The sequence below is a fragment of the Embiotoca jacksoni genome, unplaced genomic scaffold, assembly GCF_022577435.1.
Source record: "Embiotoca jacksoni isolate LCO1_2020_lvr unplaced genomic scaffold, fEmbJac1.0.p SCAF_1, whole genome shotgun sequence".
NCBI lineage: Eukaryota > Metazoa > Chordata > Actinopteri > Embiotocidae > Embiotoca > Embiotoca jacksoni.
Genome location: NW_027185229.1, coordinates 20,516,786 through 20,531,526, shown reverse-complemented (window position 1 = coordinate 20,531,526; position 14,741 = coordinate 20,516,786). Strand labels below are relative to the sequence as shown.

General features: G+C 41.7%; 2 protein-coding genes across 3 annotated transcripts; one reads left to right on the top strand and one right to left on the bottom strand.

The window, feature by feature from the left end:
* The first annotated feature begins 2,121 nt into the window (after positions 1-2,121).
* sp1 (sp1 transcription factor) lies at positions 2,122-10,215 on the top strand. Of its 2 annotated transcripts, none has more exons than XM_069146782.1 (6): positions 2,122-2,228; positions 2,887-2,960; positions 4,232-5,615; positions 7,130-7,271; positions 7,649-7,839; positions 8,323-10,215. In XM_069146782.1, the coding sequence occupies exons 1-6, from the start codon at positions 2,222-2,224 to the stop codon at positions 8,625-8,627; spliced, it is 2,103 nt and encodes a 700-aa protein (XP_069002883.1). In that variant the 5' UTR covers positions 2,122-2,221; the 3' UTR covers positions 8,628-10,215. The 2 variants fall into 2 exon arrangements, with proteins under 2 accessions (XP_069002883.1, XP_069002893.1); XM_069146792.1 differs by having other exon boundaries at positions 2,122-2,284.
* A 46-nt stretch (positions 10,216-10,261) lies between these two features.
* Positions 10,262-14,692, bottom strand: LOC138198997 (cell division cycle-associated protein 7-like). Its single transcript, XM_069150855.1, has 9 exons — positions 14,672-14,692; positions 13,642-13,755; positions 12,958-13,299; positions 12,186-12,281; positions 11,924-12,076; positions 11,686-11,829; positions 11,152-11,301; positions 10,623-10,759; positions 10,262-10,423 (listed from the first exon to the last, which is right to left on the bottom strand). Exons 1-9 carry the CDS (start codon positions 14,690-14,692, stop codon positions 10,378-10,380), a joined length of 1,203 nt encoding a protein of 400 aa, XP_069006956.1. The 3' UTR covers positions 10,262-10,377.
* Positions 14,693-14,741: the final 49 nt, after the last annotated feature.

The following is a 14,741-nucleotide window of genomic DNA, read 5'->3' as shown; positions in this document are numbered from 1 at the left end:
AAAGCAATCTGCCAGTTGGATACCAACTAATTGTTAAAAAAAACAAAAAAAACTGCAATAATATACACAATAATGTTGCAAAGACAGGGGCCATCCTGCTGCATGGTGACTTTTGGCATTTATTGATCTTGAAGTGCTTTTACTTGAGTGGCGTTTCAACTGTAGAAGTTTAACAACGTATTTTAAGGACGTGATATTGTTACTTTCACTTCAGTAAATGAGTCTGGTAGACTGGTAGCTATACACGCAATAAACCAATGTGCGGAGGTGTTGCTCTGAACCAATAGAAAAGTCTCTGACTAACTGAGGAAACGTCAGTGTTTGACTTCAGACGGAGTTGGGTGGGTGCAGGCTCGGCTTGAGGATGGACTCCACCCTCTGTCCTGTTTACATGGACACATGTGCTGCTTCACTGACAGCCCCCTTTTACAAATCCCAGTAATAAAAGTCCTCCCACAAGCGAGCCATTTTCTCCTCCCAGCGCTGCCACAGCCAGTGCGCGAGTGTGATGGGGGTTTGCTTCTCCTCCACCCGGGCGGGCTCCTCCCGCCTCCTCGCCGTTTCCCGACCCACCGGGCGCCAACCAGGGAGTGGCCAGTGGCCACGGAGGCAAGACTTAAAACATCCAGTCCGCCTTCCTCCTCCAACCTCCTCCGTGTTCAGAGGAAGAAATGAGGAAAATACCCTGTTGAATGACAAGCCGACATTTCAGATGGACAAAGGGGAATTATCATGATTTACGTGGACATATTTACTCACGGCGCCATTTAAGCGGAAAACAGATAACCCAACGTCAATCATACTCAGGAGTACAACCTACCGTGCTTAGTCCCGCCCAATACTCCGCCTTTGGCTCAATTACATTGGCTGGTTAGACTCGCTGGCAGAAACAACCTTTTCCATTGGAGGAAGGCAGCAATCCCTTGCCTGTAGCTCTCGGAAGGGTGCGCTTCTTTTAAGTAGCGCAACACCAGACTGTGATCGGGACACTCACCAGGTGGCAAAATGTTAGCCTAACATTTGGCGACCATTATACTTTACTAGTGCAACTAGTTTAATTGTATCCCATTACTTTTTTTTTTTTACTGAAAATTAGATTTAACTCTAATGACACATAATACATTTCAATTATGTCTAATTAGTGGAAGGCAATATGGGCACAATTAAATTCAAATACCTGGTAATCAAAACTGCACCAATATTGTTGGGATAACTACTGCTGTTTTCACAATATACTTCATATAATTACAACTTTTCTAAAATATATATTAATCGCTTTACAATATCTAGTCTCATTCCTCAATATGATAAAATATATATATATATATATGTGGATGAAAGTTTTGGGGAAACATAATATATAAAGTTGGCCATGTGCAATACCATTTTAGTCTATAATGTGTTCATATAATGTTAAAAGAAAACCTATATACAAGGACAGATACAGGAGATCATTCCTGCCCACTGCAATAAGACTGTACAATAACTCACCTCTGGCAAAATCCATCACAGTACAATAACACTGTTGACTGTGTTTCTTGGTTTGTTTGTATATAATATATATAGATATATACTGTACTGTACTGTATATATATATATATTGTGTTTCTTGGTTTGTTTGTATATAATATATATCGATATATACTGTACTGTACTGTATATATATATATTGTGTTTCTTGGTTTGTTTGTATATAATATATATATAGATATATACTGTACTGTGTATATATATATATATATGTTGACTGTGTTTCTTGGTTTGTTTGTATATAATATATATAGATATATACTGTACTGTATATACTGTGCATTTTATATTTTATAATTTTTTTTTACTGCTATTTACTATTTTATTGCTTTTCTATTATTATATTCTATTATTTTTACTCTATTATGTATATTATTATCTTATTGCTTCTGTATGCTCATTTCCCCTCGGGGATTAATAAAGTAACTACCTAACCTCTAACCTATTTGCTGCTCAATATTCGTGCTCCGCAGAACTGCCCGGGCTACGCGGGTACTCAAATTCAACGCACCCAGTCTTTCAGCTTTCAAAATGGGGGAGGAGGAGGAGGGGGAGGAGGAGAGGAGGAGGGGGGAGGAGGAGGAGGAGGAGAGGAGGAGGAGGGGAGGACGTCAAGTTTGTGTGAAGTTGTGAAAAGTTGTCAACCCGAGAAAAAAAAAAAGAGCAGAGAAACTCCTCCCGTCTTCAAATTATGAGCAGTAAGTGAACTTTTAAAACTCAGTGGCGTGTTTGTGAACGACGCGTTAACTCCACAGTAAGAAGTAAAGCCGCAGCGCGTCGCATTAAATGTGTTCAGAGGCGTAAACACGATGCCGTATTGTTTATTTTAACGACCCGTCTCGAGCAGTTTAAAACGACCCAAGTTACGTTTTAGTTAAACCCGCTAATTGTTGGTACTCGGCTAAATCCGGCTAACCGCTTTAAACAGCGACTTTTACTTCCGACACCCGCTCGCTTACTTCATTTAACTTCATCCGATTTCCGCGAGCTTCCTAAAAAAAAAACAAGTTATATTCACCGGAGCTGTCGGGGACTGTTTCGCTCACTTTCGCGGTTTTCCCCTGAACATTTTTTTTTTTTTTTAAGTTTTGTTGTGTTGGGGAGTTGATGTTAGCTTAGCTAATACGCTAGCTGGCCCCGTGCATGGATTTCTTTTGCATTTCTTCTCACAATAGTCGCAAAATAACCCCTAAAAATTAAAAACAAAAATATGCGGTTAAAACATCCTCTCGATCGTGTGTTTTCGGCTTTGATACGATGGACAACGACGTTGACTTTTAAGTTTGGTAGCTCGCTGTTTTTGAAAAGTAAGTTCAAGAGAAGTGATCTTACAAACTTCTTCTTCTTCTTCCGCAGATCAGCAGCAGGGTGAAATGGCCGCTGTGGAAAGCGGTGGAGGCTTCAGTCAAAAGCGAAACACAAATCCACAAGTAGGTTAACCGGACACGTTGACTTGCTCCTGTTTTTTTTCTTTTTTTCTTTCTCCCCCCCCCCCAAAAAAAAAAAAATGAGCCGAGGACCGACAGTATTTCCCCCTTTTTTTGTTTTGTTTTTTTGTTTTGCTTTCATACCCTCCTGAAGCTGATGTGTTGTTTTGACTGTTCGTGTGATTTGACTCTGTGACTCGTCTGTATCGGGACCGAGAGCGGCTTGTTGATTTTTCTCCCCAGAGCACATGTTGTCACCGGGGTGGGGGAATGGGCAGGTAAAAAATAAATCGCCCACACGGGGTGTTCCCGTCAAACCCCGGCACTTCATGTGCGCTTCGCTCGGCCCATTTGGCCGGCCTTGGAGGGGGGTGGCTTGAGGAGTGTGTCAGTTTATAGGGCAAAATAAAGTGTGGGAGGGAGATGGGTGGGTTTGGGGGGAGGGGAAGACGAGCCCGCCGCTGCTCTGGAAAAATGTGGTCCCTCCCATACACCCCCCCCCCCCCTCTGGCTTCTCTAAAGCCCCACTGCCTTATGAAGTGCTTGCAGATACATTTGTAAAACAAAAAGTAGGTTTAATGTTTTGAAGTTTTTGGCAGTGTTAAAGTGCAGGGTTGTCTTTCCTGTTATCAGGCTTTAGCTGCAGCGCCTAATCTTTTTTTTTAGACCCCGAGATACTCAAATCATTGCGGAGCGCATCAAAACTAACTTTTCCCAGATCTAATGGTTGTAATGTGTTTTCTTTAAGCTGTAAGGGTGTCGTTTATTCATTGTCTGGTCTAGATTTTCCTAATTGTTGTAAACATTTTACACAGATTTGGTAAAAGGAATGGTTTGATGATGTAAAACTGCATGTAGTTAATTGAAACCTTCTCCTCACCAAATATGTGCGCCCAAGTCTTCCACAAACTAAGTGCAGGCTCCGCGACATTTAGAAATTAGGCTTCTAGATCACTCAATAAAACTCTTTTATCATGTCCTGGTTTCATCAGGTAAACATTTATCAATGGCTATTTTACCATATCTGCTGTAAATAGTTTTATAATTTTTACTTATTGTATTTTAATTACCTGCGAGCATCACTGCATTACTGTGCAGTCTTTCTTCTAAAACTTTTCTTTTTTTTTTTACCATGTATGTTAGATAGCAGAATATATATTCTTCTTTTCTCTTGTCTTAATTTATTCTTTTTTTTTTTTACCATGTATGTTAGATAGCAGAATATATATTCTTCTTTTCTCTTGTCTTAATTTATTCTTTTTTTTTTTTTATAGGACTCACAGCAGCCATCTCCTCTTGCCTTGTTGGCAGCCACATGCAGTCGAATTGACACCCCAGGAGAGGATGATTCCTCTGCAGACCAACAGCAACAAATCCAGCAGCAGCAGCTTGACATAACCCAGGGTGTTTTCACCTCCAGTGCCAACGGCTGGCAGGTTGTCCCTCTCAGCGTGCAAACATCCTCAGGCTCCAGCACTGTCACCACCGATTCCTCGGGAGTGATGGCAGGAGGAGACGGCAGCAAAATCAGACAGGTGTTATCACCGTCAACAGCTGCTGCAAGCACTCAGGGTCAGCAGCAATATGTAGTAGCTCAGGCTCCATCGATGCAGGGTCAGCAATTGCTTACCGCCATATCGGGCGTGATGCCCAACATTCAGTACCAGGTGATTCCCCAGTTTCAGACAGTAGATGGCCAGTCACTGCATTTCACACATGCTCAGCAGGAGTCTGCTGTACCTGCCGGAGCAGGACCAGGGCAACAGTTTCAGATAGTGTCCTCTCCCAATGGCCAGCAGATCATAACTGCAACCAACAGAGCTGGTGCAGCAGGCAACATCATAACCATGCCCAGTCTCCTCCAGGGAGCCATCCCCTTACAAAATATAAGCTTAGGCAACGGTGTGTTACAAAACCAACATCAGTTCCTGGCAAATATGCCTGTGTCTCTTAATGGAAACATCACTTTGTTGCCTGTCAGTACTGGTGGTACAGTGGGAGATGGAAATGTTGGAGGAGAAACAGGGGGACACCAACTCGTACAGCAGCAGCCCGTGTCTTCCAACAGTTACATGACAAGTGCGTCCACTGTCACTACGCAGACCTCGTCGTCTTACGGGATGACCCAAACGCAGAACAGCAACGGCGCGGTGACAGGGACATTCCAACAGAACACATCAGCTCTGGGTGTCCCGATACAGCCAGACAACAGAGACGGGCAGCAGTCACAGCATATCCTTATCCAGCCTCAGCAGGTTATCCAAGGTGGAACCCCCATTCAAACCATCCAGGCTGGCACCGTTGCGACCGCAGGCGGTCAACTGTTTGCAGCGCCGACACTCAGCCAGGAGGGGCTCCAAAATCTTCAAATTATGCCAAACACGGGTCCTCTCCTCCTGCGCACTGTCGGCCCCAATGGCCAGGTGAGCTGGCAGACCATTCAGATACAGAGTCCGGCAGGAGCACAGATTACTCTGGCCCCAGTGCAGTCCCTCCCCCAACTTGGCCAGACCCAAGGAGCTGCTGCGGCTGGAGGAGTATCTGTCAACACAGTGCAGATCCCCGGCATCCAGACCATAAATCTTAATACACTCGGGGGCACTGGGCTGCAGATGCACCAGCTGCAGGGTGTTCCCATCACCATCTCCAGCTCAGCAGGTCAGTCAGCAGCCTGCTTTTCTGAAATTAGAGATTAGGTGTAAAAAAAAAAAAAAAAATGTATACATAATATTTTGAGACATTAAAAATATAGTATATTATTTCTTCAAGTAATGTCTTTCCAAGATGTTGAGCTGTTGGTAAAACCCAATGGCCTTAAGATTTGTTCAAAATGGTTTATATGGTAGTTGGGTTTATTTGTCACTGTTACTCTTCAGAAATATTTTTTACATTTATTTAGTTTGGATCAAAATAACAGATGAACAACCCTTTGATTGTGATTAGTTTTAGTTATTTTAGACAAGTAACCAACAACTAAACATCAGTCACTGTAGTACACAGTGTTTGAAAAGTAGTACGACTAACTGGTTGTTGGTTTGAATAAATAGTCAGTCGTCTTGAAAATGAGGTTTGTTTGTTTGTTTTCCTGCATTTTGTATCTTTGGATTTGTTCTGTTTTGCTCGACTGTGACGTGCACCATACTGGTTGAACCAGTTTGCCTGGCTCACTGTTTCCTTGAGCTCTTTACTGCACGTCTTTGTGTACATGTTCACTTTTTGTCTGTCCATAGTGACACTGCGTCCCCTCAGATGGTGGTCACATTACACTGTAGCTGTGGGTTGGCCACAACTTGTGTGTTACAGCAGGGGTGTAACTTCACCCCTCCCATCACATGGAGGCCTTTATTGTGTCCAAGCCCTCTTTTAGTTCTGTCATTAGCAGCTCCTCCCAGGATGTTTGCATGCTTGCTAGTCTACATTTAACCAGATATCAACATTTGTGAGCCACCAGTTAGTCTGTTATCTTTATTATAGGATCATGTGCTTCCAATCCGCTACATAATGTACTGTAGGCTTTGTTTGGACCACAGCAGTAATGAATGGTTGATTTTTCCTGCACAACACTGTCAGCGCTGTCATTAACCTAACATTTACGTAGGCATAGTAGTTACAGGCCACAGCACTCAGCATTTGTCTGCATATTCACGAGTTACTCACAATATTACTCGTATCCAGATAGTGCGTCTTGTTGGTACTTCGACACTTAAGTTTTCTGAACACACTGGGTTTAGTTGCAGATCTTTTATTTACATGTAACACACTGTTAAGGCCAGAACACGTTTCTAATACTGCCTTAAAAGTCATGGGAAGTCGTGTGCATGGTATGCTTGGCATTCAAGTGGTTAAGTCATGAGTACATGGTTCCTAGGCAACGACAGCGTCGAGAAGCCACAGAAACGTGCAAATTAGCAAACTAACATGCAGAATAGTGCTGGAAATGCAAAAGCATAATGACAGAGAAGATGAACCTCTTGGGAACGTCAACGTTTTCCTCGGATGTATTATTAAATTACAAAGAAAAACTAAACTAAAATATAATATGAATTTATCATTTAACAAAAAATGAGCTGCCATGGCCTGATAAATGAAACTTGTATAAACCGAAAACACCTTAAACCATTGCCTCCATCATCTTAAACACAAGCATATCCTCCTCTGTCTATTCTCTACAGGAGAGCAGACATTGCAGACTGGTGGAGAAAGTTTGGATGACAGCACAGCTATGGATGACGAGGATATCAGCCCACAACCTCAAGGGCGACGTAACCGCAGAGAAGCTTGTACCTGCCCCTTCTGCAAAGACGGCGAGGGACGGTATGTAACTGAACTCCATTATAGCTGCCATGTGGGCAAAATGTGGGCTGCTTATTAAAAAGTGGATTTATATGAGGCATCCTGGTGGTACTATGACATACTCTTATTTGTAACTCATTGTTAGTTGTCAGATAAAGGACAAGTTGGTCTTGAAGTTTGTGATAAATGTTTACTTGGCGGAAAACTATTATACATATTATAATTACTTTGTCGTGCTACAGATATAAAATCCAAGTTTTTGTAAACCACAGTTTAGCTTTACTTTTGACTTTTCATGCCACCTGGTGGTACATGGTCTCCTCACAGCGAAGCTTCTGAATATCACGTGGAAAAAATGTGTTTCTCCCAAACTGATGTGTGGTTTTTGCATCGTGCAGAGACCCAACTAAAAAGAAGCAGCACATATGTCACATCAGTGGCTGTGGGAAGATCTACGGTAAGACGTCCCACCTGCGAGCCCACCTTCGCTGGCACACAGGAGAGCGTCCCTTTGTCTGCAGCTGGACCTTTTGTGGCAAACGCTTCACCCGTTCAGATGAGCTTCAGCGCCACAAGAGGACACACACAGGTACAAATGACGATTTAGTTTCGTAGTTAAAGGTCATACGTGCTTAATTCTGTTCTGCTACATCAGCTTCAGGTTCTTGGTGTGTTTATGTTATCATAGTTTACTGGGATGACTCGGTTAATCAGAGCACTCACTGATGTTAGAAGTAGCACCTGCTGCGCTTTCCTAGCTGACGTGTCGAAACGTCAGCTGTAGAAAAGTCTACTCACTACTGCGGTCTTCAGTATAAAATACGTAATAAGTCTGTGTGCATATGTCAGTGTGTGATAGAGGTATATATGCTCTGTCAAAATGTGGTATAATTTGATCTGATTGATATTCTGATAATCTCATTTGAATTTAAAGTTGTTGTTTTTGACTGCAGTACATACATTCATTACAAATGGATCATTTCAACTGTGTGGCGTGCAGTCGGACATACTCTTGGGGAGAACCAAATGCAGCTACTTTACACATCGCTTTTTCTGTCTGCCCCCTTTTCAGGTGAGAAAAGGTTTGCTTGCACCGAGTGTCCCAAACGCTTCATGCGCAGCGACCACCTCTCAAAGCACATCAAGACCCATCTGAACAAGAAAGCGGCGACGGTCAACACCGGCAGCATCACAGTCACAACTGATGCTGATTCCCCTGCAGGATCAGAAGTCGGCGTTGGAGCAGTATCATCCAATGACCAGCACACCATTGTCACCATGGAAACCTTATCTGCAGAGAGCATAGCTCGATTAGCCAGCAGTGGTATCAACATGATGCAGGTGGACCTTCATCAAATTAATGGCAACAGCTACTAGAAACAGTGGAGAGAGAGAGAGAGATGGCCTTGGTGGATATTGTATTTGGACATTTGGGGTTAAAATGGGCACGTTACTGCAGACCCTCTCAGAGGCTTCAGACAGGAGAGGTGGTCATCAATGCAACACGACACGTACACTATTAAATTTGAGACCTGAGGCAGCAATATGATTTCCATGTCATATTTAGATATCTGAGGCATTTAAAGCTCAGATGGGGAGGGGTTGAATTAACATGTTAGCCGAGAGAAATCATCATGAAATCTTATTTCCATCGATCCAGTCTCAGTGGGATTGCAATAAAACACACAGGTCAGCACAATTCATGTTGAATGTGTACCTCATAATATTCTCTTACAGGCCTCTTTAGTGAAGAGATGACACTACTAAAGTCCCCTTTAAAAGTTCCAATTAAATATTACAACAAAGATTTAAAAAAAAAAAAAAAAAAAAAAAAATCTTGAACAGCAAATATTTGACTCTCAGATTGCATTGGTTGCAGTAGAAGAACTGGAATGTGTGTATAAACTAGCAACCCTTGTAACATAGGAGTGATGTGTAAAACTATTTTAGGTGGACCGTTACATGAGTTCATGAGGTCACAGCCGGTAACAGCCAGAAACACTAATCGGTGTGTGGCTATCGGTGCGTCAGGGCACTAAGATCCTGAGAATAACTCTTTAACCTCTTATGTAAGTACACACATTCAAGCCATCATGCTCTGATATCTTTATCATTGCAAAGCATTTTGATTTTTTTTTTTTGTTGTTTTTTTTTTGTTGTTGTAAATAATATATATTTTTGGTAATGTAAAGGCTACAGAAATTCTTAGCATAGGCAGGATCATCTTACGATTGCGAGAGATTGCCTTTTCAGTTGTCTAAACCTCTCATGCACAATCAATCTTAAATCGTGTTACTTTTATATCTATGTAGAAGATATTTGTAAACGCCAGAGCCTTTCTATCATAGAATAATGTATTCTATACAGTCCAGATCTTCCCGGTACATTTTCTTTTTCTGTGGTATACTGCTCTCCTAAGACTATGCCTTGCAGTCAAGCTTGTTTTCTCTCGGTGGAAAACCATTTTTTGTTTAGTCATATCAGGTCAGAAGAAGGTATTTTGTAATGTCCAGACAGCATGAATATGTAAGCGCGAAACCAAAGGTTCAATACTCGTTTTACAAACAAAACTAGGAAATCCTTCTTTGGTCCATAAACCTTCTAATAATTTTTACTCTTGTAATGTGTATGTTAAAGTTATAACTGGAAAAGATTCAGCTCGAGGCAAATCTTGGGTATATTTCTCTTTGTTGTCCAAATAAATAAATTTCAAAATGTATTAAGTTTTTCTGAAAAGATGTGCTTCCCATCACTCGTGTTTTCCTTCATAATTCTGCTTTGAGAAACAAAATTGTAACTTTAATGTTTAAAAAAAATATTTTAAACTCTATAGACAATGTTCATTGGACAACAAGTGCTCTTATTTTGTTTTTTCCCAATTTTAAATAAGGGATTTTATATTGTGTGTATACAACTACTGCAACTGCCAACAGCTGGATTAAAATAATAAATATACTTTGTCTCATTTCTGTGCAAACTCATGCTTCAACACACAAAACAATCAGTTGGTCAGAAACAAATTTATTTGTTTAAAATCAGAAGTTGTGTATGTTTTACCAAGACTAAAACAGAAAATCTCCAAAACAAAATAAAACCATTTGAACAATTGTTCCCTCTAGTGTTGAAGTCACATCTCTACATCGTCCTCCCCACTCTTCAGTTTGTTACGGAGGCTGAAAGGACAGAAATACAGTTTGTTTTAGACATTTTGTTGTGACATTTTTTTTGGTCGGTCGTTAAGCTGGCCTAGCGGACTACTAAACATGCTTTTGATATATCTTAATGGATCCAACTCCGGGACTGAATGACGTGCATTACCCACCTTCAACACCTTCATTTATTAAATTAAGCCTTAATAGTGTTTTACCCCACCTGCTGAGGTAGGAGTGGACGTCGGAGAAGCCGTGGTATTGAGCCAGAGGGAACAGGATGCCGGTTGGGCAGCAGCCTTCACGCTGACGACAGAAACTGCAGTTGCAGATGCCTCGACAGGCAGGGCACTTCCACCCCTGGGGAGAAAAAAAAAACAAATGACAGGAGGTCAGAATATAACACTGGTCGTTCTCCTGAAGTGAAAATTCAACTGAATAAAAGCAATAAATTGTTTGGCCTCTACTAGATTCACCATTAGGTCACAGGACACACTAAATGCTATTTTCAGGGCCAAGGTGTAAACTTAAAAGTTAACCAATCAACATAAAAATAAAATATACTACAGTCTTGGTCAAATGTTTGAGAGATAATATCAGATATTCTCATATGAACTTTATAGATACACAGTATACTATATCTCTGTCTCCCTGGCCCCCAAATCTCTTTGCATTGCTTTGTTAAGTAACAGTGTGCAAAATGAGTATTTGTTTGCATGTGCACAGGTGTGTTGGTGCATCAGCAGTCTGACCGGATCAAGCAGCGCTTTCCTGACATCCTCTCCGTATCTGTTCCTGAGGCACGGCCCACAGAACTGACCCTGAATGCCACGACAGTCCTCGCTGCGGCAGAACGTCTTTGTGTCGACAGTTTTCTGACGGCACTGATGACACGTGGAGCCCTGAGAAAACACGCGTACACATCAGCTACAGGTAACGTGACACGGTATTTTGTCACGTTTGCTGTCAAAGTGCACCATCTCAACATCGGCCATATTTGTAGGCAGGTTTGCCGGGATGGTCTGACTAATTTGGATATTACAAGAGATGAGACAAGGATGCCTATTCAAACCAGGCGTAAATGAAAAGACCTGTGGATCAGATGTCACTATCAGACTGCTTTATGTATCCAGATATAGATCACACGGTGCAAATGGGGTCGGATTTTATTAATGGTCCCCGGTCTAACTGACTTGGCTAACAAACTAACCTGATATTGGCAAAAACAATTCAATATAATCTGTAATCTATTGAAAAATAAACAAAAAGTGCAGATGTAAACTCACTGTGACACTGTTGTACACTTTGACAGTGATGTTGTCGGCGACCAGCTGAATTTCATCCTCTGTGATGTCTTCCACGGGACGGATAATGTGAGGCTTGCTCTGATTAGGTCGCGGGGGGCCACGCCGCCGTGGAGCCCGGCGTACCTGGGACAGATGGCAAAATCCATTTTTTTATGTTCATATGTATTTGTTCCCAGTGCTTAAAAACAACCGGTCACTGGTAAATGACAGAACTGACCTCCAGCAGCTCCTCCTCCAAGCTGAGCTCCACTTCTACTTCCTGAAGTGTTGAAGGATCCTCGGTTCCCCCCATAGACCGGGTCTGTCTGCGGGAAGCCCGATTCGGGTTCCTCCTGGACTCTCCTCCTGTCGCACCAGAGCGCGGCGGATGCTGCAGGACAGGTTGGATAGAATCAACTCAGAAAAGAAATACAAATATTCATAGGCGAATTTTGAAGAAAAAGAAGAAGATGGTGGCACTTTTGTTTCGGCATAGTCACCGAACTTCGATCTTTTGTCTTCCGTTTGCCTGCTTGCTTTTTCAGAAACCCTGCACCTCCTGGCATTTTCTGCAGGTCTGCCATCAGCTGACCCAACTGTTAGAAGAGTGAAAAAGTAAAGAGGGAAACAAATGGCAGACGAACATCATGAGTCATTGTAGAATGACAGGTTTGCTTGCACTTGAAAAGTATTAGTGCATTTCCCTAATATCAGTTCCCTGATCTTTTCGGTAGTATTCTCTGTAGTACTTTCCACTACCCGCCCGCTGCTCTACACTTCCAAATATAACTTTCCCTCCTGCTGGCACAATGTGACAGGCTGTTGAGGATGATTTGATGTATATGCACTGGCAGACTTGCAGAGACTTTCAAGTAATTCCACGTCAAAATGCTAAAGAGCCAGTGAAGTTTCAAATCAGTGATGTTCAAGTCAAGTCACAAGTCCTTAGTTTATTTGATCAAATCTAAAGTTGCGATATTCATAATTGGACTCAGATTCCAGTTGTGTCTCACGTCCTCAGCCCTGAATTTTATTGCATATTTCTACTGCTAACAAAAAGAGTAAGAAAAGTGGAATAATGGCGTGAAGCAACAGGCAACAAATGTACAGTGAGAGTGAACTTTAATTTTGTGTGCACCCTGTGGATGTTTACCTATTGTACCCTGGGTAGTTTTGAGCACTATTTATTCAAACCCCTGCTTTGACTGTACAACAAGAGTGTCACTTTCCAAACAGCACTGTGCTGCGTGTGGCTCCGTGTTCCTGATATACCATGACTTTGTTGGCCTCGATGTTCTGCTTTCTCTTGGCCAGGAAAGTGTCTTCCGCTGAATCCGATCCACTCTCCTCAGACGGCCGCACCACCGCCGTCTCCTCATCCTCAAATTTCACATGTCTTTTCTTCTTTGTCCTGCTGGTCCTGCTGGTCTTTCTTGGCCTCTTCAGCCCTCTGCTTTTTGTCCTGTGCTCTTCCTCCTCTGCATCCTCATTATCAGTGGACTGCAGCAGAGCCAGCCTCAGCCTGAAGGGTTGCGCAGCAACAGACGGTTTAGATGTGGCTTCAGGCTCTTTAGGGGAAATATCAGACTGGGCTTCATCTTCAAAATTTGAATTCTAATGATTTTGGGGGAGGAGGGGGGGGGGGGATTATTTCTCATTTAAAGTTAAAACTTCCAAAGGTTTGCATCGTAGTTTTCACAGTGGAATTGATTTGTTTTTTAGTGAATAAAACCCCAAATAAAAAGCACAGTCTGTCAGCTGTACTGAGGTGAAAATGAATGACAGGTCACTGCAGGGCATAGACTTTACATAAAGGTAATACTCTTAGTTTGAAAACCTTGTGTCATAAAATTACCAAAATGCCAAGTCACAATCATATCCAAGACTTTTATATGCTGCATCTGGAGATGTGCCCTGAGTGTCTAAACCATAAATTTTTTTTTAAAAAAAACATACCTTATCTTTGAGTTCAATGTCAGAAAAGCCGTAAAACGTCTCGTCATTTTCAGATTCCTCTGTAAAAACATGAGCTAGCGTCTTCGTGAGGGAGTGAATTCCTGCAACTCCCGCCTTGGGACAGATATATCAATATAATTAGCTTCATTATATTGATGTGTGGTAAATATTTCGCTTAACATGTAAGTAATAGTGGGTTACTTTACCATTTTAATCTGACAAACTTGGACTGCGGACGTAGGATTTCCCACTGCGCAGCTGCGCGTCCAATTAATACTTGAAAATCAGGTGCGCGTGTTTTGGGGCTTTGAGCAGCACAGATACACAGAATTATCCGGGGTCACTATCCGCTTTAAACCCCGCCCTCAAGAGGCAAACTAAAATAAACACATGCATTCAAAAAAAGTGTACCTAAACAGGTCAAAACAGTCGATGTGAAGAATACCATGTCTTCCAAAACACACATGACTTTAATCTATAGTAAAAAATATGTAATTCAAAAAAAATGTTGAAATGTCAGTTCATCCTCTGTAAGACGTCGTGACAATCAATATGCCCAGTTGTAATATTTCAGTGTGGATCGATCAAATCTGAGTTCAAGTGAAACTCTCTATTTCACGTGACTTTAGAGAACATTTTGACTTCAAAAGCCATCATTTTCAGATAATTTTGACCTATTTAGGATTTTTTTTTTTTTTTTTTTTTTTTTTTAGCAAGGCAGAATTGTGACACATGAGCCAATACTTTTAAGTTACCAAGATATTTTTTTGTCGTTATCATTCCTAACATTCAATATATGGCTGAGGGCTTACAATAAAGTTTAGAAGTAGAAACTTAATATTGTATCTGTGGCCCTAAAATGCGAGTCATTTGTAGGCAGCACTTCACCTAACAGATGATATTCCTTTACAGGAGATGATTATGTTTGATATTTTGTTCACGTTAGCCCGTTTTTGAAAAACAGTGGGCCGTGTCTTGTATAGGTGTGTGGCAGTGGGAGTGATGCAGAAACATGGGGAACTCCTCTCACATCAGCAAGACTCATATACATGTATACATCATTAATGTTATTATATGCAGTTGTGTTTTTCCTGCTATGA